The sequence below is a fragment of the Oncorhynchus gorbuscha genome, linkage group LG12 (genome assembly GCF_021184085.1).
Source record: "Oncorhynchus gorbuscha isolate QuinsamMale2020 ecotype Even-year linkage group LG12, OgorEven_v1.0, whole genome shotgun sequence".
In the NCBI taxonomy this organism is placed as follows: Eukaryota; Metazoa; Chordata; class Actinopteri; order Salmoniformes; family Salmonidae; genus Oncorhynchus; species Oncorhynchus gorbuscha.
In genome coordinates this window covers 36,595,237-36,621,276 of record NC_060184.1, presented here as the reverse complement: position 1 = coordinate 36,621,276, position 26,040 = coordinate 36,595,237, and the positions used below count along the sequence as shown (strand labels likewise).

At 41.7% G+C, this 26,040-nt stretch overlaps 2 protein-coding genes across 3 annotated transcripts; one reads left to right on the top strand and one right to left on the bottom strand.

Annotated features, from left to right (window-relative positions):
* Positions 1–6,747: 6,747 nt before the first annotated feature.
* LOC123990951 (platelet-activating factor acetylhydrolase-like) lies at positions 6,748–16,341 on the bottom strand. The gene is given in 12 exon segments (XM_046292001.1): positions 6,748–7,917; positions 8,668–8,816; positions 9,313–9,492; positions 11,740–11,831; positions 12,244–12,323; positions 12,326–12,356; positions 12,591–12,771; positions 13,296–13,364; positions 14,423–14,516; positions 14,712–14,862; positions 15,905–16,038; positions 16,228–16,341. Coding segments are annotated over 11 exon segments (1,221 nt in total). The 5' UTR covers positions 16,007–16,038; positions 16,228–16,341; the 3' UTR covers positions 6,748–7,825.
* A 552-nt stretch (positions 16,342–16,893) lies between these two features.
* Positions 16,894–26,040, top strand: LOC123991681 (integrator complex subunit 9-like). Of its 2 annotated transcripts, none has more exons than XM_046293328.1 (16): positions 16,894–17,033; positions 17,380–17,507; positions 17,975–18,035; positions 18,133–18,195; positions 18,339–18,478; positions 18,774–18,860; positions 20,785–20,905; positions 21,151–21,397; positions 21,590–21,770; positions 22,017–22,077; positions 22,271–22,442; positions 22,680–22,804; positions 23,006–23,173; positions 24,473–24,571; positions 24,714–24,851; positions 25,559–26,040. In XM_046293328.1, exons 1-16 carry the CDS (start codon positions 17,025–17,027, stop codon positions 25,733–25,735), a joined length of 1,977 nt encoding a protein of 658 aa, XP_046149284.1. In that variant the 5' UTR covers positions 16,894–17,024; the 3' UTR covers positions 25,736–26,040. The 2 variants fall into 2 exon arrangements, with proteins under 2 accessions (XP_046149284.1, XP_046149286.1); XM_046293330.1 differs by having other exon boundaries at positions 16,957–17,033; positions 17,364–17,507.

Sequence of the window (26,040 nt, the reverse complement as noted above, 5' to 3'; positions counted from 1 at the left end):
GTAAATGTTGCGGTGTCCAGAGAGCAGGGAGCAGAGACTCAAGAGGTAAGGTTACATCCAGTGCTTCCACACAGGACAAGGTAACAGAACTCTTCGACTAGTAGAGTTGCATCTTATGTTTATTTTTTTTATTTTTTACAAGAATCAAACTTTGAATGACACTGATAATGTTCTATTCCATTATAGGAGGATCTACTCTGTACTAGAGAAGATTGTTTCGGGATGTGATCGTGACAAATCAGACTTCCAACACAGCCATCTGCAGACGTGGTCAGACGACTCCTCGATTGTGGGGCGCATTCAACTGCATTGCACATTTATTTGTCGACGTGAATTGTCGGGGCTAATATCTTTGTGTTGTAGAGTGTGCGGGAACAGTTTGCTGAGATTGAAGAGGAAAGCCGATATGAAGATTGTGTCCCGTGCTCCTACACAGGACACGGTAACAGAGCTGTAGAGTTAAGCTAGAGCGGTGCATCTTCACGTTGTCTGCATCGTGCAAGCTTTCGAACGACACCAATGGTATATATCCATGGGAGCCTGATGTGCTGCTTGAGGAAGAGACGTCGTCTCCTGGCGAACACCCGGCGCCACGTATGTTGTGGCTTTAAATGGGTTACAGAGTTGATGTTTAAGTTCATTCATTGAGCTGTATCTGAAGATATTTTCCTGACAGTTATTTACATATGTAATTGTATTAGAATTTGTGCGTTTGGAGATTGGAGTGGTTGATGACTGGAAAGTGGCTGAGATCGTCAGTTTCCTACAGGAGGAGGTTCAGAGCAGCGCGACAAATGACAAGATCGTGCAACCAACAGAACGAGAGCAAACCATGGAACAAGTCATGCTCCTCCGATGAAATGAAAACAAAAAGACCCAACATGCCATTTGCTGCAGCACTGCATACAGCCAGCCAGAAGGAACAAAACGGTCTATTCTGTGACAGTGCAGACCACAAATCAGAAAACTGCCCTGACCACAATATTGCTACACGCAAAGAGAAACTAAAGAAAAATGGGAAGATGCTTTGTAAGTTTAGGACAGAGACACATAGCAAAATTCTGTAAAGTCAAAGATGTGTCATGTGCGACATGTGGAAGCAGACATCACATTGCTGTGTGTACCAGTGAGAGGAGTGAGGTGCAACCCCCTACTGTTTCTGCAGATGCTGCTGTTTCCTCAGTTATTCCCCATTCAGTGAAGATGAAACCAGATGGACAGAACTGTGTTGCTACAAACGGCAAAGGCATGGGTCGAAGGCCCATCGGGCAGGAAGATAGCTCGTTGCTTACTAGATGGAGGCAGTCAGAGAAACTTCACACATGAAAACCTTGTGAAGGGCTTGAAGCTACCAGTAATCAGACAAGAGGCACTCACTCTTCACACGTTTGGCTCCTCTGCTCCAGCAACGTCCCAACGCAACACAGTGAAAGTCATCTTGGAGAAAGTCTGGGACAAACAGCAGAGAATAGATATAGAGGCAATTGAAACCCCACAAGTGTGTACAGCTGTGATGAGGGTTCCTGGTGAACAGATTCAATATGAGCTCAATAGAAAGGGACTGCAGCTCGCAGACTTTCCAGGAGATGACAATGATCCTGAACTCTCTGTCCTGATAGGAGCAGACTACTACTGGCAGATAGTATCAGGCAGAGTGGAGTGACTGACGGAGATGCTGGTTGCTTTAGAGAGCACCTTTGGATGGTCGGTGCAGAGACCCATGTCCATGTCATATTTTGTTGTTTTGGCTCTACTCCAGCATGTTGGATTTTAAATGATACAATGACAATGAGGTTAAAGTGCAGATTTCAACTTTAATTTGAGGGTATCTTCATCCATATCGGATGAACAATTTAGAAATTACAGCACTTTTTGTACATAGTCACCTCATTGTACAAATTCACCAAATGTATTGAAGTAGTCAAATGTTTTGTATTTGGTCCCATATTCCTAGCATGCAATGATTACATCAAGCTTGTGAATCTACAAAGTTGTTGGATGCATTTGCTGTCAGTTGGGGTTGTGTTTCAGACTATTTTGTGCCCAATAGAAATGAATGGTAAATAATAAATTGTGTCATATTGGAGTCACTTTTTTTGTAAATAAGAATGTCTTTAAACACTTCCACGTGAATGTGGATGCTGCCATGATTGCGGATACACTTAAATGCATCGTGAATACTGATGCGTGAGAAAGAGGAATAAATATCACCCCCCTTACAAAAATGCTAATCTCCCCTGTTAATGTCAAAGGCTCTGCATGGTCAATCCAGATCAGCAATGGCTGTACAGCATCTACTGCGATGCGGCCTCCGCAGAAGGCAGAGCGTTCACAACACTTGCGCTTGGGATAACTGTCATAACACATCAAATAAATTGGTCAGCCAAGATGGCATGAAGTAAAAGCCTACACAGTCTTCCCTCCTTACATCTTCTCCATCCCGATTCTCCCAATCGCCCCCCCCCCCCAGCAAAATGTGCTTATATTTAGGCTATTGTTTGTGTCTTTCACACTGTGTAAAAACCGGAGTGTAATGCTTGCATGGACGTCAACCCCAATACATCTTCATATCATCGTCATCAACAGCATTACAGTTAAATACTAACTTTTTTATAAACCCGAAAAAGGTACAGCTTCTAAATGTTACGCAACGAAAACAGCCAGATAAATCCAAATCAGATTTTAGTAGGCACATTGTGGGCCTCTTACAATACATCAATCAAATATCGACTTTGTTAGATCAGATTTGTTGAATGTGTGCGTCCTTCTACCTCCCACAGTCGGCATTCCATTGACCTCTTTACTGCATCTCCCCATTACCTCCCCGATCGCTTTCCAGGAGTTCAAACACATGTTCATGTCTTTGAAATCCCTACACAAGGTATCATAAATATGTTTTTACTTGTGAACTTGTTTTGATAGCCTTTCATCAAAGTTCTCCAGGTTTGTTTTCAAGGAACCGAGTTTGTGTTTATACAGGATGTACCGTCCCCACCTACCGTCAACCAATCATGTCAATGCGGAGCTATATGGCGCTATGCGCAGCCCTCCGCATTGTTACACAATTTGGGAGGCGCACCTCATCCCCATATGGAGCTTAATTTGGCCTCCACAAGCCTCCAGAGGCTCTGCAATTGCATCACACCCTCGGTAATGAGCCTCCGGACAGCATTTCCAGAACAAGCATAAATTGGCTTTAATGGTGAGAGGTTAGCCTGTCTTGGGGGTATGATATTTGCGTGTCTAACTTTCTCACTCATCATTATTCACGATTCATTTAGGACTCTCCGTAATTATGGTAGCATCCACATTAAGTGTTTTAATAAACGTTCTATTCTTATTTACAATAAAAGTGACTCCAACATGACACAACACATTTTTTACCATTCATTTCTATTGGGCACAAAATAATATGAAACCCAACCAAAACAGCAAATGCATCCAACGAGTTTGTAGTCACAAGCTTGATGTAATTATTGTGTGCTAGGAATATGGGACCTGTTAGGTTCTAATTCTCAGAGTAAAATAACTCACCGGACACTATGAAAGATGAACCAAGTTGAATTCTTCCCAGAGGATCAATACAGCTGCGTTAGACAAAGATATTTTCACACAAGCACTGATATTTAACCCTTTTTCCTAAGCTGAGTCTCCTCCTACACAACCGAACAGCCAATGCATCTCTGTTGCTAGACAGAACTTTAGTGATATCTGTTCTTCCTCACTTCATCTGACCTGACCTCTCACTCCTCCCCAACTCACATCTGTCATGGTGACTGGTACCAGACTGTGTTTCTTCTCCTCACAGAGGATCCTTCCAATAGGATCCCTGATGGCTAACAACAACATATCCTGACATAATGTAAACATTATACATTACCGTCTCTCCCTCAGTGACATGAATAAGTATATTTCATATTCTCAAAACCCAACAGACCAAATACTAAACTACCTTAATACTTGACTACCTTAATACACATAAGTTAATTTGTCCCAATGCTTTTGGTCCCCTAAAATGGGGTGACTATGTACAAAAAGTGCTATCATTTCTAAACAGTTCACCCGATATGGATGAAAATACCCTCAGATTAAAGCTGACAGTCTACACTTTAACCTCATAGTCATTTCATCATTTCAAATCCAAAGTGCTGGAGTGCAGAGCCGAAACTAATATATATATATCACTGTCCCAATTATTTTGGATTATCATTGTCCTCAATGATTGAAGGCTGGCGAGATCAGGTGGGACCATTCTAGCCAATGAGAGGGCAGATAGGCATGTGAACAACAGGCACAACTAAGCCGTTTTTTCTCAAAGTTGCAGGAATGCCACGTGCATCCACTTATATCAGTACAGTAACAGTAAACGTGACAAAACATCTATTAGATCAAATAAGCGTCACGTAATTTGACACTGTCATAGACCTCCATGCAAAAACAGTGCTTATCTCAAGTAAATCCTCTCGTTTTGCCTCTTCCTCTCCATTTAAACAAATGTCTTATTTTTACTGATCTTCTCGGATTTCCTGATCACGTCTCTGCCCTCACCTTTCTTCCATACAGAAGTTGTGATGTCACAGGTGAAGCATCTCACCCTGAGAGTGGAGGAGAAATGCCACAATGACGTTGTCTTTGTGTCAGAGACTCGGCCCACCCGGGAAACGCTGGAGCAGTAGCCAAAGATGAAGCCAGTCCAGTGACGAGTGTGTTGTGCAGGAACTCAAAATGATTTTCCAGGTTACTCCAGGTTTCGGTCGGGCAAAGAAAATGAGCGTTTGAATCAGTAAAGTTTCCTCTCGCGACCTCTACAAGCCAGAATTTTGAATAAAAGTATATTTTAACGTGCTCTAACCTTTGTCTGTGCGGTTGGTCCTTTTGGTTTAAGGAATGCGATACACATTGTAGTAACTTGACAAGGAAAGCCCACACGCAATTCAATATTACTTTCCTTTACATTCAACCTAATCAAAGGTGTACAAACGGTACAATCACAGCAAAGTGATACAGCACACTCAACCTGTGGTAGAGTCGCATTGAATAGGTACAACTCTGGGTGATGACATCATCAAAGGGGAAAGGTCATGGTCAAGGCCAATAATAACCATGAACACATGAATAGTAATCATGCTATACTGCAGATAAGTACAATAACATATTCAATGTAATTATTTCTATAGTGCCACACTATAACACATATCCCCAGGAAAGTGTAATTTCCTCAACGTTTCAAAGCGCTGGCTGTGCTTTCACCTGAATCATGCGTAGGACCATGTAAACACGTGCACGAGCTCGGCCAAAACTACCAAACAGTAAGGCACATTAAAATGTAATTTTATTAAACATTCTAGCTTGCAGAGGTTGTGAGAGAACTCTCCTGATTCAAATGCTAATTTCTGCCAAATGTAGAATGCATTTCAACATCGGGTTTCCAGGCAAATGTTGAAGCAACCCTCCTTTACAAATCAAATGAACACCATACAGATCCTTACCTAGATGTTGCTGCAGGAATGCTAGCAATGCTTTACTACAGAGATCGATGGCAACCTGAGCGTTGATCTCTCCTTTCAGCTTCAGGATCTCCGATCTAGTTGCCTGTCAGGAAGATGCTTCTTAGCAAAGACCCATTTCTCAAGCAAGAATTTAGTGCATTAACAACCATTCCACAGGTGCATGTTCATTAAGTGTTTATGGTTTATTGAACAAGCACGAGAAACAGTTTAAAAACCCTTTACAATGAAGATCTGCGAAGTTATTTGGATTTTTTACAAACTGTCCTTGAAAGACAGGGTCCTGAAAAAGGGACGTTTCTTTTTTACTGAGTTTACATTTGAAAACTAAAAAGAATGTTTAAATAGGAGTAAATTGAGAAGGATAACTCTTACTTGAAGTTGATCTCTTTACAGAGTGCTTCGATCACTGTTGCTCCACCGAAAGAATAGCCCATCACTGCTATCCGGCACAAGTCCATAGAGTTCTGGGAAAGAGACTCGGCCCGGCCCACCCAGGAAACGCTGGAGCAGTAGCCAAAGAGGAAGCCAGTCCAGTGACTAGTAGGTTGTGCAGACACACATTCTATTGCAGGTTAGAATCTGGGACGTTTATCAATTAAACTGTTCAGTGACAATTTCTTGTCAGTTCAATGGCATTTTATTTGCATTGTGTCCAGAATTTACTTCTAGATTATTCAGTAATTTGCCTTGCTTTTTCCTTTCGTTCTTACTTAAATCACCCAGCTTCACCTCATTTGGCTCAAGTTAGCTATTCGGCTGCTGATCAGAAATTCCTTGGGGCTTGTCAATTTTTCTCAACTATTTGGTGCTATGGACATTCTGTAAAATAACACAATTTTAGGATGGTTGTTGACATTTGTTTCAGTAGTTCTAAACAGAACTCTTTCATCCAGGGCTTTTGCACCAGTCTATTGCATTTCTATAAAACCGCAAGATTGATATGTTCAAAATGTTTTTGTAATGTTTCTTTAAATTCAACAAAGTCACATGAGAATGTTTTTGTTTTGTTTACACAATACATCATCTTGCACTTCCTTGGAGTCATTTTCTTAGTCCTAACAGCAGCTGCTCTGATCTTCTCATACCACCACATCTTCAATGTCCTCCACAATCCGGTGTAGATGTAGCTTGCATTCTATGACATTCCAGAACATCACTAGAAAGTGATGGTGCATAATCTTACAATCATATTTATGACCACATAATTGTCACTGATCAAGGACACAAATACTCGATGTTCACAGTATCCATTTATAGTTGTATACAAATGAGATGCATTGGATTACAGTAGTGTAAATATGAAAAGCATGGAAATGAAGGACAGAAAAATAAGCTGTTACATTTAAGTGTTCCAGGGTTGTATTCATTAGTGCAGTGTTTCCCCAACTCCAGACCTCCAATACCCCAAACAGCACACATTGTTGAGGCCCAGACAAGCCCACGTGATTCAACTTGTCAACTAATCATCAAGCCCCCCCGAATAGAATCAGTTTGTCTGGGGCCACAACAATATGTGCTGTTGGGGGTAACCCGAGGAGTTAAGAAACTGCATTAGGCCACACTACCGAATGTTTTGCAACAGAAAACGGAAAAGGAGCGTTTCTCATTGGCAAGTTCAGGTTGTGTACGTGGGTTTTCCGTTTGGTGACTAACAAATACAACCCAGCTGGAAGGACACAGCTCGGCTGCTGTAGGTTAAGGCACAGGACACATTTATGGATCTGATTCAAAGGAATCGAGAAACATCTCATCCTTTGTGAGCTAAGTGTAATCAATTTGTTCGATTCTTGTTGTATCTATGCTACCTGATCTCAATCTGTACTCTGTGCAATCATGCTAAATAAACACCAAATATTGAATCAATGTCGTAATCACATTAACCATCTAGGGGTTATAAAATGAAATCTTGAAACTGTATTAAGACTCCTTGATCCAAACAATTTCTAAATCGTACTCTTGAATAATATCCCATACAGGTGTATAATCGCATAGCACACTGCAACCATAACTTTGTTCATGTAAAACATACTGAGTAAAGCAGATTGTGTTCTTAGATGCTCTATATAGATACTATGCAACCAAAAAAAGCAGTTTCTCAATACTTGGAGATATGCACCCTCGCCGAGCAATCATAATTAGGTATTGGTTAAGATGGCCTGTAGTAGAAATTGCTTTGCATCTATTTTACATTTTGTCTATGATTAAACAGTTAAGGCTCAGTGCAACAAATATTGGCACCTTAAGTTCAGCTAGTGGTATTGTCTGGAAATCAAACATCCCCTCTGTGTAAAGTGCATAGTTTAGATGGAATTGAACTAAGGTAGTTCTGTGACATTGGTGCCTGGAATGAGGTTGTCGTCCTTGCCCTCTATTAGATGGTCCCATTGATTGAAGTCTTTATCCATACCTGCAAAACAAAGACAAACACAATTGACACATTACCCACGCAAAGATGACTTTGCTTCCTGTTTTATTAAATGGAAAAACGTTCAGAAGGAAAATCTCCAGAACACAGAATGCCATTTGAACAGGCCTGATGCACCTGTTGAAGCTGCCTGGAAACCCGAAATTGATTTCCGTCGTGCAAAAATGAGCGTTTGAATCAGGAAAGTTTCCTCTCGCGACCTCTACGAGCCAGAATTTTGAATAAAATTTTATTTTAACGTACTTACTTTACCTGTTGTCTGTGCGGTTGGTCCTTTTGGCAGTTGGAATGAGAGACATCCACAGGAAATTATAATTGTGTCAACTTTTCAAAGCGCCGGTTGTGCTTTCAGAATTCCATCACCTGAATCATGCGTAGAACCATGTAAACACGTGCACGAACTCAGCAAGTTCATATAGGTGTGTTGTGTATGTATTTTATATTGCGCGCATGGTTCAGGTGACAGAAATCTGAAAGCACTACCAGCGGTTTGAAAATTGATATAATTATACTTTGGATATATTGCATCACATTCATACCACCAAATGGACCAAGTACGTTAAAATACCATTTCATTAAACATTCTAGCTTGCAGAGATCATGAGAGGAAACTTTCCTGCTTCAAAACGCTCATTTCTGCCCAACGGAGAATGCAATTCAACATCTGGTTTCCAAGCGACTGTTGAAGCAACCCTCGTTTACTAATCAAATGAACACCATACAGATCCTTACCTAGATGTCGCTGCAGGAACGCTAGCGATGCTTTATTACAGAGATCGATGGCAACCTGAGGGTTGATTTCTCCTTTCAGCTTCAGGATCTTCCCGATCCAATTGCCTGTCAGGAAGGTGAAGTCTGGGAAGCTCTGGTGAACTGTTCCCCTGTGGTGGGAGAATAGAAGAAGAATACTTGAGTGGCCATTATCATATCACAGAAATGTATTTTCGATTAACCCAACTCCCTGAAAAACAAATGCACGCACACACACACAGACCCTGCAGAGTCCAAAGCCCGGGTCAGCCACAGAAGCAAAAAGGACAACACAAATGTCATCGATGTGCTTCTCACATAATTGAGGCAATTGTGTGTTCTTTGGATTGTGAACTGTGAAGTTGGACTGTGAAAAGAAGTTCCTCTTTTGAAGAGAATACACAACTCTGAGGTTTTATTGCACTGATAGACTGGTTTCAAATAAGGAAGTGGTTTTGTAAGTGCCAGACACGAGATAAATGACAGCAGACCAGAGTGGATTCAGAGATGGTGTTTGTTTTGTTTGGTCTTTTGCGCACAGATCAGCTAAACCAAATCGGTGTGTAAAACAAATATAATTTTTCACACTGTCATCTCAGACACAATGAATGTATACTCTTGCCGTACTTAATGGTGACCATTTTCCTCTGTGTGGAGGAGGAGTCAGGTGGGACCAGTTTCCTCATGGCCATGATGTTCCCGGCCCACTGGAACTTCTCAGAGTTGATGAAGAAGATGGGCTGCTTTACCCTGGCGTAGATCTCCTCATCCAGGGGGAACATCCACGCGTCCAGGGCAATGCCACACCTGAGGAGATCAATAGCATATACACTGTACGAAAAAATGAACGTAAAGTGTTGTTATCATGAGCTAAAATAAAAGATGGCAGAAATGTTCCATACGCACAAAACACTCTCTCTATTTTTTTGCATAAAATTTGTTCACATACCCGTTAGTGAGCATTTCTGCTTTGCCAAGATTTGACATGCGTGTCAAGTGGATGGATTATCAAGAAGCTGATAAAACAGCATGATTATTACACAGGTTCACCTTGTGCTGGAGACAACTCCACTCTAAAATATGCAGTTTTGTTACACAACACAACAAGTTTTGAGAGAGCGTGCAATTGGCATGTAGAGTGTAGGAATGTCCAACAGAGCTGTTGCTATATAATTGAATGTTCATTTCTCTACCACAAGCCATCTCCAACCTAATTTTTGAGAACCGCAGACAAGGTGCAACCACGCCAGCCCAGGACCTCCACATCCGGCTTCTTCAACTACGGGATCGTCTGAGACCAGCCACCCGGACAGCTGATGAAACTGTAGGTTTGCACAACCAAATCATTTCTGCACAAACTGTCAGAAACCATATAAGGGAAGGTCATCTGCATGCTTGTCGTCCTAACCAGGGTCTTGACCTGATTGCAGTTTGGCGTCGTAACAAATGCTCATCTTCTGTGGGCGAGCGGTTTGCCTTTGTCAACTTGTAAACACAGTGCCCCATGGTGGCGTTGGGGTTATGGTATGGGCCGGCATAAGCTACGGACAACAAACACAATTGCATTTTATCCATGGCAATTTTGAATGCACAGAGATAACATGTTGAGATTGAAGCCGACTGTCATGCCTTTCACCCACCGCCATCACCGCATGTTTCAGCATGATAATGCACAGCCCCATGTCGCAAGGATCTACACTCTATTCTTGGAAGCTGAAAATGTCCCAGTTCTCCCATGGCCTGCATGCTCACCAGACATGTTACCCATTGAGCAAGTTTGGGATGCTCTGGATCGATGTGTACAACAGCGTGTTCCAGTTCCCGCCAATATCCAGCAAATTCGCACAGACATTGAAGAGGAGTGGGACAAAATTCCACATTCAACAGCCTGATTAACTCTATGTGAAGGATATGTGTCACGCTGCATGAGGCAGTCACACCAGATACGGACTGGTTTGGTGACTTAACTTTAAAAAATTTTTAATAATTATCTCTGACCAACAGATGCAAAGCTGTATTCCCAGTTATGTGAAATCCAGATTAGGGACTGATGAATTTATTTCAATTGACTGATTTCCTTATATGAACTGTAACTCAGTAAAATCTTTGAAATTGTTGCAAGTTGCGTTTTTTTTTTCAGTGTACAACTAATATTATTGTGAGTTTGGGGGGGTAGCCAAGAGATCCGAACCTCTTGACAAGGTCGCTAGGTGTTAGGGTAATGGTCCAATGCAGCTGTTTTAATCTCAATACTAAATTATTTCTGGGTAACAATTAAGTACCTTACTTTGATTTTTTTTTTAACAATGGTATTTTTTTTTATTGCTTCTCAGTAAAGACCAATTTCTCAAGCAAGAATTTAACTAGGTCTGAGTGGGAATCTGAAAACTGGCTGTTATTGGCAGAAAAGGTTGGAACCCTTTCTTTCTTATTGGTCATTTAACTGGTGATGTCAGCAGGCCAAAACTCCATCCCATCAAAACAGGCTGATATTTCAGGCAGTCTTTTCAAACAGCTTTGACACTAAAAAGGCATAATCATCATTTTCACAAGTTCACAGTATTATTCCAACCTCATAGTGCGGAAATACATTTAAAACACAGGAACTCTTGTTTTTTTTACTGCACTGGGCCTTTAAAATGGGAACATTCTCTCTCAGCCTCATGACAAAATGTGTAGAATAGCATTATTATTGATATAACTTGGTAATTTAGCAAGAGAGCTAGGGATTTCTTGGGTCCTCTCTAGCACTTGAAAAACAGACTTATTGGTATAAGCCAACCATCTAAAGGACTGGTCTGCAACATCACACTGAGAAACACTGATTTAGAAGGCATGTCTATCCAAAGTGACACTGTATATTTTCAGTTTACAATATGGAACCATGGGGGAATCAAACTCTGGTGTTAAAGCACCACGTTCCAACCAACCATCGAAACCAGAGCTTAAAAATGTGCCACTTGAATACTTTTGTCGAGAGAGAAATGCAATCTACATTTGAAAACTGAAACGACCGTTTAAAAATGGGACTCAATTGAGAGGGATAGCTCTTACTTGAAGTTGACCTCATTGCAGAGGGCTTCGATCACTGTTGCTCCACCGAAAGAATGGCCCATCACTGCTATCCGGCACAAGTCCATAGAGTTCTGGGAAAGAGGGAAGATACAGGGTGAGGTCATTCAATACCAGCATCATAGGATATGATTGAAATGCCAGGGTATGATCCAAACAGAAGACAAGTAATCGTATTACAGGTTTTTACACAAGTTACCTGAATATGAATCGATTGTTCACGCACAACTCTTAGGGCCTGTTTATTATCCAATGTGGATGAATCCCTTTAAAATATATAATTTAACTGACGAAAACAGATGGCCTTGCTTATTTAGTTTCTTCTACAAAAAAAGGGGGTTATAAAGTAACGTGGTGTGTTGTGATTAAGCTGAGCGTTATCTAAAAAGGCAGTCTATTTAGCCATTCACGACAGCAGAGAACACAAAAGGTTCAAGAGTTGCTGGTCGCCGATTCTTCCATTTCAGACATAAAATAAATAGTCACCGCCAAAGTCATCCAGTCAAACTCTGTCCCGAGCACGTTCTCCATCTTCTTTCCCGAGTTGATTTGGATGAGTATATCAAAGCCTTTATGCATTCATCGGCTCTCTGTAACACCTATGGAGAGAGTTCACGTCACATTTCTAAATGTAATTTGTCTTCCCAACAGAAGGCAATGCAAATGTGGAGGAATACAAATATTCCTCAATGTTATGGCAGTAGTGGTATTACATTCATAAGTCAAATGTATTACTCAAATGCAGGGTACACTGAGGAATGGAGCAAACATTCCCGAAATCTACACATTACATTGTATGTGACATATTCATTTCTGTATATTACTATGTGTACCTGTTTATTCCTGAGGGGGAATTCACTCTCGCCTGGTTTCAGAGATCTGTAGTACATCCATTCCTCTACCAGGTTCTCTGGGGCCTCGGGGTTGGGTTTAGGCGGCAGCGACTCCTCTTCTTTCTCCTCAGGCTCTTCAGTCTTTCCATGGTAGAAGAATGTGGCAGCGGCAGATTCATCCCTCGAGTAAAACAACGAATAAGAAGTCTCTTTCAGCGGCACAAATACTGACATGTTATTTTGGTTGTTGTAAAATGCTGCCACGTGAAATATTACACTGAAGTTCACAGCAGAAAGCTTAACCTGTATAGTGTGATGGGCTTTAGGCCATAACCCCATGACAGATGGGGTTAGGCCATAGAACAGGCATCAAGTCATCCATATAGTACTATAGTACTGATAGAAATGTGATGACCTAATTTGTACCATTGTCTGCATATCCTTCCCACTCCCGCGCTGAGATAAACAGGCAGGTCGCTCATGCCTGTAGCCTATGTGGGGGAGACGGTCTGTGTATTTACGGAGAGTACTCTGTCATCGTTAGCTTAAGTAAATGTAATGTAGACTGGAGCATCTCTTCCTCTGCCCGTTGGATTCGGGAGTGCTTTTCAGACAATGTCTCTTTTCATGAATGAAGTGGACAGAGACTGTGGACAGCGTGTGTAGAGAATGGGAGAGAGTGTGTGTAAAGAGCATGTGGATTACCTGTGTTCCACTGCTGCTACTATGAAACCCTGTGAGGCCAGTTCTGCGCATATGGCTGAATATAAAGTTCTGGGGGGGGGGGGGGGAGATGAAAGGCATAATATAATGTCCTTATAAGATAAGATAATGTGGAGAATGTACAGTACCTACAGAAAGTATTCACACCCCTTGACTTTTTCCACATTTTGTTGTGTTACAGAGTGGCATTAAACTGGACAAGTCGGTAGCAAAGGGGGTCAATACTTATTGACTCAAGACATTTCAGCTTTTCATTTTTAAAAAGTGGCAAAAAAGTCCACTTTGACATTATGGAGTATTGTGTGTAGACCAGTGACACACAATCTCAATTTAAGCCATTTTCAATTCAGGCTGTAACACCAGTGGTGGAAAAAGTACCTAATTGTCATACTTGAGTAAAAGTATAGATACCTTAATAGAGTGTTACTCAAGTAAAAGTGAAGGTCACACAGTAAAATACATTTACATTTACATTTAAGTCATTTAGCAGACGCTCTTATCCAGAGCGACTTACAAATTACTTTAGTACTTTAGTATATTTTAAACCAAATACTTTTACTCAAGTATGAAAAGTAAATGTAATTGCTCAAATATAATTATCAAAAGTAGAAGTAAAAGTGTAAATCATTTCAAATTCATTATATTAAGCAAAGCAGACAGCACCATTTTCTTGTTTTTAAAATGTACAGATAGCCAGGGGCACACTCCAACACTCAGACATTATTTACAAAAGATGCATGTGTTATGTGAGTCTGCCAGATCAGAGGCAGTAGGGATGACCATGTATTCTCTTGATAAGTGTGTCAATTTCACAATTTCCCTGTCCTGCTAAGCATATAAACAAGTAATTTGGGTTGTCAGGGAAAATGTATGGAGTAAAAAGTACAATATTTTCTTTAGGAAGTGTAAGTAAAGGTTGTCAAAAATATAAATAGTAACATACAGATGCCCCAAAAAACTACTGAAGTAGTACTTTAAAGTATTTTGAGTTCAGTACTTTACACCACTGTGTAACACAAAAAAATGTGGATAAAGTCAAGGGGTGTGAATACTTTCTGAAGGAACTGTACATTTAATGTGAACAATTAAATGCTAACTTCTGTTTGTACCTGAAAGCTCCAAGTCCATGAGAGAAGACAATTACTGGACACTTCCCATTCTGTTTATATGGGGCATTCATGGCAGCAGGTATCTTAAAAGATCCTTTGCAAAACAAAATATGTTATAACAACTCAAATACAGTTTGTGAGTAATTGAATAACATAATTTACACTGGATAAAACACGGTACTGCATAAAACATGGTACATCTAGCCTACCTGAGTTGTACGACATGTTCCAGGATCACTATAGCTAAAAGAAACTAAATGGTAATTTATCATAGAATAAATATATTTACCAAAGAGGTAATTAAAAATCAGTTCACTCAGGCCTCTCTTGATGTTCATGAAGTCTGCAAGCCCATAGAAATATTCTTTGCTTGGGATCCAGTCTGGTTTTTCCGCATCCTCGCATGCTACACATGGATAGTATAGCCGAAAGAAGGTACCCTAGTGACAGACAGTTTCAGCATGGTCTCAGAATTTCCTATTATTCTGTAGGTGAATCCGAGACACTCCATTTAGTATGATCACTCATTTGGTATGATGTTTCATATAGTCTGTATTAATTTGTGGATTTCCATCATGCATTTTGTCTATGTTATGAATTGCAATTTGTACAAAGTTCCAAATTAAAACGCATACAATATATATATATATGTATATATATATGCCATTTAGCAGACGCTTTTATCCAAAGCGACTTACAGTCATGTGTGCATACATTCTACGTATGGGTGGTCCCGGGGATCGAACCCACTACCCTGGCGTTACAAAGCGCCATGCTCTACCAACTGAGCTACAGAAGGACCACATACAATGTTAGGAATTTCCAAAATGTACAATAGATTACGAATGTACAAACGTATGATATGTTAAGAATTCCTATTTTGTTGCGGCTCACATTAGCTTAGTGGCTAACACTTACGCTTGCTAGCTCTAGGGGTTAAGGTTAGGAGTTAGGTTAAAGGGTTATGGTTAGCTAAAAGGGTTAAGATTAAGGGAATCAAATCTAAGTTTATTTGTCACGTGTGCCGAATACAAAGCCCTAAGCAACAGTGTAATGTTTAAATAAAAAATAGGTATTAAGTAAACAATAGCTAAGTAAAGAAATAAAAAGTAAAATGACAGTGAAAATATCAGGTAAAAAAGTTAAGGTTTGGGGGTGGGTAAGCACTACATGATAAGTTGTTGAAAAGTAGCAAAAAAAATAAAAATAATAGTAGAAAAGTTGCTAATTAGCTAAAATGCTAACGTTGTCCATGATACGAATCAAACAAGCAACCATCCACCCCCTTTCGTTTTACCCTAATACCTTATTAAGTAACCTTGTATCTTATGTAACCATACCAAAGTTAACATGTCATACTAATTTCAGTCTCACGGATTTACGTTTACTATCCTACGTCAAGTCTATAAGACCAGTCTGACAGTTTCAATAGTTGTTACCAGTTAGTTTTGCATTTAGGAAAATGAAAACAACACTGTTTACCTTTACAGTATGATCCATCATGAAATCTGAACATCCCACGGCATTGGGCCCTTTTGCTGGGGGGATCCCCAGATGGTTACTACAGGTGGTTGAATTTCCCATTCCTGCGAATAGACTCAACTTGCACCTCAGATCTGTCAAAGGCAGTAAACGCATGAGAATGTCACCGAGCCAGCTAGCTTTGTTGCAACCAAGACAGTTAGTACAATGTAAAAAAACAAAAAACTATTGGTCTTCGAAGCTTATAAGAGTCCATCATTAACTAAATCGACCTCAGTTGCTAGGTTGACTAGTAGCTGATATAGTTAGTTAGATATAGTTACCGGTGCAGCAGTTTCTCGTTGGGAACAAATCGGGAACATTTGTTGTGACGATGAAGTCAAATACTTTATCAGTAAACCAAGATAGACCACAGCCTGTCGTTTCCAATGTGAACAAATGAGTCATAGTGGGCAGAGCCAAGCACGAGCCTGCGAGATCCTATTGGCGTTTCTAGCAAACATCTGCATATGTCCGTTAGGGAACGCCTACTCTGAAGTGTTAGCATTTGCTATCTACAGACTGACAGCTACAGGGCACAGTCTTGGCGTCTCTCTCTGCATGGCTTCTATGTAGTAATATGTGTGTAGGTAGGCAATCTGTTTGAGATTATTTGCGTCCCATCATGGAATGAATGTAACGTTAGCTAACTCATTTCGCGTGTATCCAAAGATTATGGATATACTGTCAATATACATATCTGTCCCCTAACAATAGGAGTTATTGACCACAAAGCGGCACGGGGGGGCTGTTTAGTTTCCGCCTGTTATTTCTTTGGATTGGTGGATACATCTCATTATTGTAATACATTTTTGAATATTGAATAAGGGTTGTAGACGTCTGTATGCAATGGAGAGATGCTACGCTTACGAGCCTCAACACATGAATATGCATAGCCACTCTCTCCCAATAGTGTTCAGGTCAAGGATGAACTCTTTCATGCAAGGACACTTGGTACTCCACAACTGTAGGGGGTGGTAAATTCAACAATTTATGTTTGCAACAAAGCGGTAGTCCAAAAGTAAGAATTGTCCACAATGCTGTAGATAGACTTGATTTGTCTACATTATAATCGATAAAGATGAAATTGGTGAGTTGATCCAACATGAGGAGAATTTACCATGAACATACACTATCTGTTGTATGCTAATGCAGTTCTTATGGCTTCTTGGCTAGGCTAGCTGGTTAGCCAAATACCGGTAGCTCTTTTTTTTTCCATGACTAGCATGTTAACGTTACCTTGCTAACAGTTAACGAACTGCAATAAGTTATCACACATTTGCACGTTTTTGAACACTGACAAGCCAGCAACCAATTATTGACAAGACCGTTTTTCTGTTGCATTTGCTATGCAAGTTGCTATTGTTGTTGTTCTAGCTAACTTCGCTATCATGCCTGTTGAGAGATAACATGTGTATAGCATCTCTTTCTTTCAGTACTGTCTGTCAGGTCACCCCACCCTGCCTTGCAATGTCCTCAAATTCAAATCCACCACCATCATGTTGGACTGTGGGCTGGACACGACCTCTGTCCTGCAGTTTCTACCACTGCCTCTGGTGCACAGGTGAGACTAAAGTGATGGTCACAACACAGGAGGCTGGTGGCACCTTCATTTGGGAGAATGGGCTTGTGCTAATGGCTGGAGTGTAATAAGTGGAATGGTATCAAATACATAACATCAAACACATGGTTCCTATTCATGTCTATTCCCTACGTTCCGGACATTATTATGAACCGTCCTCTCAGCAGCAGCCTGTGGTTCACAAGAGTGCTGCTGTACATCGGCCACAAAGCAGTTAGCATTGGGGTGGTCTCGCGTTGCACACCTCGAAAACCACATTGTTGTCATGACTCCCATTTATGAAAGCCTGGTTCTCAACGAGGCTAGCATTGAGGCTACACCCCCCCCCCCAAAAAAAAAAAAAAAAAAAGAATCCCTTAGGTTAACATTACAAAGACATTTACCATTAAGACATATTTCCCCCTACATCTGCCATGGTTTGATGATCGAGTACCCTCTCTCTTTTCCAGTCCAAGGCTTTCCAAGCTTCCTGGATGGGTGTCTAAAGATGGCACAATAAACCTTGAGAAGGTATGAGGTCACATTTTGTTTCATGCCTATTTCATCTACTATGGATTTATTCATAATTTGAGTTGACCAACATTCCTCCACACATGTTTACCTTCAGGAGCTGAAAGAGTGTGCAGGTCGCGTCTTTGTAGACTCACAGCCAGAGTTCTGTCTCCCTGAGGTAATGTAAACCTGGATATAATTCAGACCTTAAACCTGTAAATACAATTATCCTGGGCATTTCATAATTCACTGTGGGTAACATCATCCCATGTTAATGTGGTAGTCTTACTTATCGTGTCTTTGTCCATCTTCCTCACTCAGAAAGAGCTGCTGGACCTGTCCACCATAGACGTCATCCTGATCTCCAACTACCATTGTATGATGGCCCTGCCTTACATCACCGAGCACACAGGCTTCACTGGGACTGTATATGCCACAGAACCAACGCTGCAGATCGGCAGGTAGGGAGGGTGACTGCCGTGACTAGAATCATCTGTCACATTCTAGAATCACATTCTAGAATTGGCAGCAATTTCAGAAAAATGGCAAATCACATTCTAGAATCACTAGGATCGGCAACACAGGGAATGTAAAGACTTGTTGGCAACACTGGAGAAAAATTTAGTGATTCTAGAATATGATTTTAGCAATTCACTTTTAGAATCGCATTCTAGAATCATTAGAATGGAAACATTCCAGAAAAAATGTCAAGGTGATCTTGAATATCACCAGCTGATTCTACCCATCTGCCCTCAGACTTCTGATGGAGGAGCTGGTAAACTTCATGGAGAGAGTTCCCAAGGCCCAGTCTGCTACCTGCTGGAAGTATAAGGAAATACAAAGGTATGGCTTGGTGACAGGCCTGACCAATGCCCTCCATGTATTAGTTTAGGATATGTCTATTTATGATAAACATGTAATTCACAAACTGAGAGCACACTATTTTCATGAGAAAAAAACATCATATAGAGCAGGGGTATTCAACCGGGGGTCTGACAAGTAATTACACAATCTTCACAGCCCTAGTTAGGTGTGCTTGCTGAAGGTGAAACACAATTCTAGATTTCTTGAATACCGGTACTCTCATTATTCATTACTATTATTCTATTTGCTCTAGTGCTTAACCATTTAAAATGTGCATAAATTAACATGGGTTGGAATGAGAAGCATAGAAACACAGTGGTAGCTATTCAAAATGCTCCTACTCCTTAGCCAATTAAGCTACAAGATCAACTTTAAAACGTTCAGGCTATCCTAACTTAAAATTCTTATAAACTTTGATCAACTATAACAATATACATTTGCATTAATTGGGATAAAATAACTCTCCAACAGTAAAGCTAAAACTCACCAGATGCAGGCAGAAAAGACGGGACAGGCAGAGTATTGACTGTATGCTAGTGTAACAGTTTTGCTTCCTTCCCTCTCCTCGCCCCAACCTTAGCTCAAACTAGGAACCCTCTGAACACATCAACAACTGCCTCCCACGAAGCATCGTTACCTATCGCTCCATAAAAGCCCCGCGGCAGAGCAAGGGAAACAACTACTTCAAGGTCTCAGAGCAAGTGACATCACCGATTGAAACACCAATAGCGCGCACCCCGCTAACTAGCTAGCCATTTCACACCGGTTACACTCACACCCCTTTTGACCACCACCTTTTCCGCAGCAACCAGTGATCTGGGTCAACAGCATCAATGTAACAGTATTGCTTCCGCCCCTACCTGGGATCGAACCAGTGACCCTCTGCACACATAGACAACAGTCATCCTTGAAGTATCGTTACACATCACTCCACAAACGCCGCGGCTTTTGCAGAGCAAGGGAAACAACTGGTTCAAGGTCTCAGAGCAAGTGACGTCACCGATTGAAACGCTATTAGCACCCACCGCTAACTAGCTAGCCATTTCACACCGGTTACACTAGCAGGATTGGCCAATTTTTCAATCATCTTTGCCGGTAGCAATGTTGTGTTTCCTTAAGTGTAAGAATTGGTTTAATTTAGCATGTATGGTAAAGCCTCAAGCCTTAGCTACCTCTTCCAATTCAAATGAGCTTGAAAGATGTGAATAATGACCTTTTATGTGTTGTGTGATACAGCGCCATCGTTAAAACGCAAAAATAGAGAAGCCTTCTAATTGAGCGAGGTGTCAAAGCGGACAACACACCAGCCCGGCTTCAGTTGAGTCATTATAATTCAAAACAACGCATTCTAAAATAAATGACATGCTCACATTTGAGTTTAGCCATTAAATGTTAAACCGTTCAAGCTAGAGACACCAAACCAACTTTCACATGTTCAGGCAATCCTATCCAATCAATTAGCCAGTCAGTCAGTCAATACATTTCTCCGTCTAACTACTTTTCCAGCTATAACCAGTCCCTAACATTACTTAAGCAGTCACTACCACTACTCCAATTTGTAAGTCGCTCTGGATAAGAGCGTCTGCTAAATGACTTAAATGTAAATGTACTGCAACTTATTTCAATATCATAAATACGTTTTTTTTTTTTTAAGCTAGCAAGCACACACATTTTCTTTAGGAAATGTACTTCTCCAGTTTGGAGTTGGCCTGTTCGCTAGAAAGGAATGTTAGAGTTTACATTTCTTCTAATTGTAATGTGGGGAGGTCAAAATAATGAAACTATCTACCAAATCTATTCATTTTAAAATGTTGATTACTTGTCCTTATTTGCTAAGATGATGGGGGTCCCTGGGCAAGAAAATATGAAAGACCCTTAATATAGAGACTGAATGTCTGTTTAGGCTGCTCCCTGGCCCGCTGAAGGATGCTGTTGAAGTGTCGACTTGGAAGAGATGCTACAGTATGCAGGATGTCAACTCTGCTCTCAGCAAGGTGCAGCTCGTGGGCTACTCGCAGAAAGTGGTAAGAGATCCGTCTTGTGCACTATAATTCAAACACACACACACACACACACACACACACACACACACACACACACACACACACACACACACACACACACACACACACACACACACACACACACACACACACACACACACACACACACACACACACACACACACACACACACACACACACACACACACACACACACACACACTAATTCACCTAATAACTTAAGCTAACTATTATAATTTCTCCAGGAGCTGTTTGGTGCCGTGCAGGTCACACCCCTGAGCTCTGGTTACTCATTGGGTAGCTCTAACTGGATCATCCAATCACATTATGAGAAGGTTTCGTATGTCTCTGGCTCCTCCCTCCTCACCACACATCCACAGCCCATGGATCAGAGCTCCCTAAAGAACAGTGACGTTCTGATTCTGACGGGCCTCACACAGATGCCAACCGCCAACCCAGATGGCATGCTAGGGGACTTCTGCAGTAACCTAGGTATGTGGTGTCCTGTTCCCAGATCTGTTTGTACTGTCTTGCCAACTCCTATGGTCATTGGCTTTCATCAGTGTCCATTGCTCCATCAACAGTGCAATTACCTAATCTTTGCTTTTAGACAGGTACACAGAAAGCTAACTACAGGTTGACCTATGACGTTGTGTCGGAACAAACTGTCTGTTGTGCTTGTAGCCATGACGATCCGTGCGGGTGGCAACGTGCTGGTGCCATGCTATTCCTCGGGGGTGATCTATGATCTCCTGGAGTGTCTTTACCAGTTCATAGAGAACGCCAATCTAGGCTCCACCCCCTTCTACTTCATCTCGCCCGTTGCCAACAGCTCTCTGGAGTTCTCACAGATCTTCGCAGAGTGGTGAGTTCCAGAGCCATAGAATTCAAATTCTTCTAGCATATTCTTTCTATGACCAGTGCTTTTTGAGCTGTCTGTAGATTTCACCTTGCCATCTCTTTCTTGTAATTATTATTATAAAAAAAAAATAATAATAATCTTAATAAGACAAACCTGTAAAAAGGTTAACCTGGGTTAAACAAAAAATTACTTTTGGTAGCAAACTTGCCCCTGGAGATAAGTCTTTTCCCCTCCCTACACGTCCAACAGGCTTTGTCACAATAAGCAGTCCAAGGTCTACCTTCCAGAACCTCCTTTCCCTCACGCTGAGGTAAGGCTCTGTCTTTAAATTAATTTGTTTTAAAGAGAGTTGCTGCCATATGAAATTACATTGCACCGTGCATTTAATTTGCATCTTTGACTTACTCAATCTATCATAACTTTATACATTTTAACCAAAATGTTCTTAACAATTTAGCTGTATGTTGGCCTATTTCTGACACTTGTGTCTATATATGTTTCAGCTTATTCAGACGAACAAGTTGAAGCACTACCCCAGTATCCATGGCGACTTCAGCAGTGAGTTCCGGCAACCGTGTGTGGTGTTCACCGGACACCCATCTCTTCGCTTCGGGGACGTGGTGCACTTCATGGAACTGTGGGGCAAATCCAGCCTCAACACTATAATCTTCACTGGTGAGTACAACTGTACCAGAACATGGAAAGTTGCCAGCCATGGTACCGTGTTCCTAATCTTGTGCTAGCTAGATAGACCTGCCCTTAAAGCTTTGTGGTCTATAAGAAATATAATTAGTAGACAATATAAAACAAAACGCCAGATTCCGTGGTCCCGAGGCGCCTTTCGTTACGGTCTGTGCCTAAAATATGTGATCTAATAAATGAACTGTTGAATTGGTTCTCTTACTCCCATAGAACCAGACTTCTCCTACCTGGATGCGTTAGCCCCGTACCAGCCCCTAGCCATGAAGTGTGTGTACTGCCCCATTGACACTCGGCTCAACTTCCACCAGGTCTCCAAGCTGCTCAAGGAGGTCCAGGTACTCAATTCACTCAATATCTGGACCTTTTTTATTTTTATTTTTTTAAGTGACTGAATCTATGTTGAGTTCAAAATGAAAGTGAAGAGATACTGAGTTTTTTCAAATCAACCACAATTATACATGTATAATGTAATGTTACTTTTTTTCACCTTGGACGCATTCTTCCTCTACCTTTTTGCACATAACCTCCCCTCCCAGCCTCTCCATGTGGTGTGTCCAGAGCAGTACACCCAGCCCCCACCAGCCCAGTCCCACCGCTCAGACTTGATGCTGGAGCTGCAGCCCCCTCCCATGCCCTATCGCCGCTGCTCTGTGCTGGGCCTGCCCTTCAGACGCCGCTGGGAACGCATCCAGCTGCTGCCAGAGGTAGGCCCTGTTGCAACACACTTGTCTGACGTTTCTATACTGCTAAGTCTCGTTCATCACTCTGCTGTTTTGAAGAAGCCTGGAAATCGGGGCTAGCTACAGTGGGGCAAAAAAGTATTTAGTCAGCCACCAATTGTGGAAGTTCTCCCACTTAAAAAGATGAGAAGCCTGTAATTTTCATCATAGGTACACTTCAACTATGACAGACAAAATGAGAAAAAAAAATCCCAAAAAGTTTATTTGCAAATTATTGTGGAAAATAAGTATTTGGTCACCTACAAACAAGCAAGATTTCTGACTCTCACAGACCTGTAACTTCTTCTTTAAGAGGCTCCTCTGTCCTCCACTCATTACCTGTATTAATGGCACCTGTTTGAACTTGTTATCAGTATAAAAGACACCTGTCCACAACCTCAAACAGTCACACTCCAAACTCCACTATGGCCAAGACCAATGAGCTGTCAATGGACACCAGAAACAAAATTGTAGACCTGCACCAGGCTGGGAAGACTGAATCTGCAATAGGTAAGCAGCTTGGTTTGAAGAAATCAACTGTGGGAGCAATTATTAGGAAATGGAAGACGTACAAGACCACTGATAATCTCCCTCGATCTGGGGCTCCACGCAAGATTTCACCCCGTGGGGTCAAAATGATCACAAGAACAGTGAGCAAAAATCCCAGAACCACATGGGGGGACCTAGTGAATGACCTGCAGAGAGCTGGGACCAAAGTAACAAAGCCTACCATCAGCAAGGGCATTGAAGATGAAACGTGGCTGGGTCTTTCAGCATGACAATGATCCCAAACACACCGCCCGGGCAACGAAGGAGTGGCTTCATAAGAAGTATTTCAAGGTCCTGGAGTGGCCTAGCCAGTCTCCAGATCTCAACCCCATAGAAAATCTTTGGAGGGAGTTGAAAGTCCGTGTTGCCCAGCAACAGCCCCAAAACATCACTGCTCTAGAGGAGACCTGCATGGAGGAATGGGCCAAAATACCAGCAACAGTGTGTGAAAACCTTGTGAAGACTTACAGAAAACATTTGACCTTATTTTCCACCATCATTTTGTCTGTCATAGTTGAAGTCTGCCTATGATGGAAATTACAGGCCTCATCTTTTTAAGTGGGAGAACTTGCACAATTGGTGGCTGACTAAATACTTTTTTGCCCCACTGTATATATATATATATATATATATATATATAAACCTCTTCTGGCCAAAAGTAGTGTGCACTATATGGAACATTAGGGTGTTGTTTAGGTTTTTGTCTAACAGTCTCTAAACCCCTACCCTCTGTAGCTGGCCAAATCCCTATTGCCCTCTGAGATCAAACCTGGCATCTCTGTAGCAACTGTGTCCGCAGTTCTGCAGTCCAAGGATAACAAGCATACGTTGCAGGTCAGTGTGAGTGTAGGTTTTGTGTGTGTGTGTGCGTATTTATGTGTTGAAAAAGTAAATTGCCCAGAAAGGAAAATTCATTAGTATCAGCAGCAAAGCTGTGATGTATACACCACTAACTATCTTGTCTGTGTGCTACCAGCCAGTCCCCAAGCCCCCTCCGCTGCCCCCCAGTAAGAAGAGGAAGCGTGTAGTAGAGGAGCCCCCAGAAGTACTGGCCCCCAAACCCCTGCTCAGTGGAGCTGTACCCCTGGAAGCCTTCTTAGCCATGCTACACAAGGTGAGAACAGGGGAGAACGACTGCCCCCTCTTATTGAAGCCATGGAGGTTAAAGGGTGACCGCAGTAATTGCATGTAGGAAACAGGGCCTTCCATTATAGTGAATGAAAAATGGCAATCTTTGTGTAAATAAAGACATTTTTCAAAGACAATACGGTACCAGTAGTTGCTTCTAATACCCCAGATGTATGTCCTTGAACTGATTATTTTAGAATCGAACACAGAGGTTATAAGGATAATATAGTTGCTAATGGCAGCCTGCAGTACCCTGGTCGGACTTCAACTTGAGTTCCTCAATGAGGGGGCAGCACTGAGCAAGCCTGCAACATCACTTCCTGGAATAGCTCAAACTGCGCATGTTATTTCTGCCATGAGATGCCATCTTAACCGACTTAATTTGGCTTCAATGCGCTATTGAGTCTAAACATAAGAATAAATAATGTCACATGATCAGTGGATGTGTCCATTTATTTTGGGTGAGAGAGACACCTTCAAAGCATTGGACACTGATTACATATGTGTATGCCTTTCCCCTATTCCTTTGGCATCAGCATATCTTAAGAGATGGGGTTCATGTAAACAGTATGGTGATAGCTCTCCCTCCAAGCAACCAATTGGCTCAGGAGAGCTTCTGCCTTGCACTTCGGTGTCCTTCATATATGCACCCATTTAGGCTCAGCGGTCTTCTTCCTTTCTCTTCCTTCCCAGCACGGTATCACGGAGGTCAAGGTAGAGGAGACCGCAGACGGCCACATTCTGCACCTGCAGGCCGAGGACACCCTGATCCAGCTGGAGGAGGACGGGACACACATTGTGTGTGACGACAACGAGCCACTCCGTACCGCTCTCAGGGACCTGGTGCTGCGCTTCCTCATGAAACTTTGACCTTCAACGGCACCGATTTTCCTCAATGTGCACGTTTGAGTGTTACATTGCAGTTGGCAACTGCAGATGGACTGTTCTGCAAATCTGGCATTCTAAATGGCTACTTATTATAATTGGTAGATCAGTCCATCGAGTCACCAACTGCTATGTAGTCAATCTCAAACATGCACTTTCTCTACTGCAATAGCTGGAAGTGGCTTCCTCAGCTTGTCTCCTCTGTTCAGCTGGTGATGTCATTGTTGTTTGTTTTGTGTGTAAGCAGGTAGTACTTTTATAAATAGTCTTGTAATAAACTACAATTTGGA

What these genes read in the sequence shown, in the direction of transcription:
- LOC123991681 (XM_046293328.1), top strand. An exon ending in CCACTGCCTCTGGTGCACAG is followed by an intron (nt 17,508 to 17,974) that starts GTGAGACTAAAG and finishes TCTCTTTTCCAG; the next exon opens with TCCAAGGCTTTCCAAGCTTC. An exon ending in CTCCTTTCCCTCACGCTGAG is followed by an intron (nt 22,078 to 22,270) that starts GTAAGGCTCTGT and finishes TATATGTTTCAG; the next exon opens with CTTATTCAGACGAACAAGTT.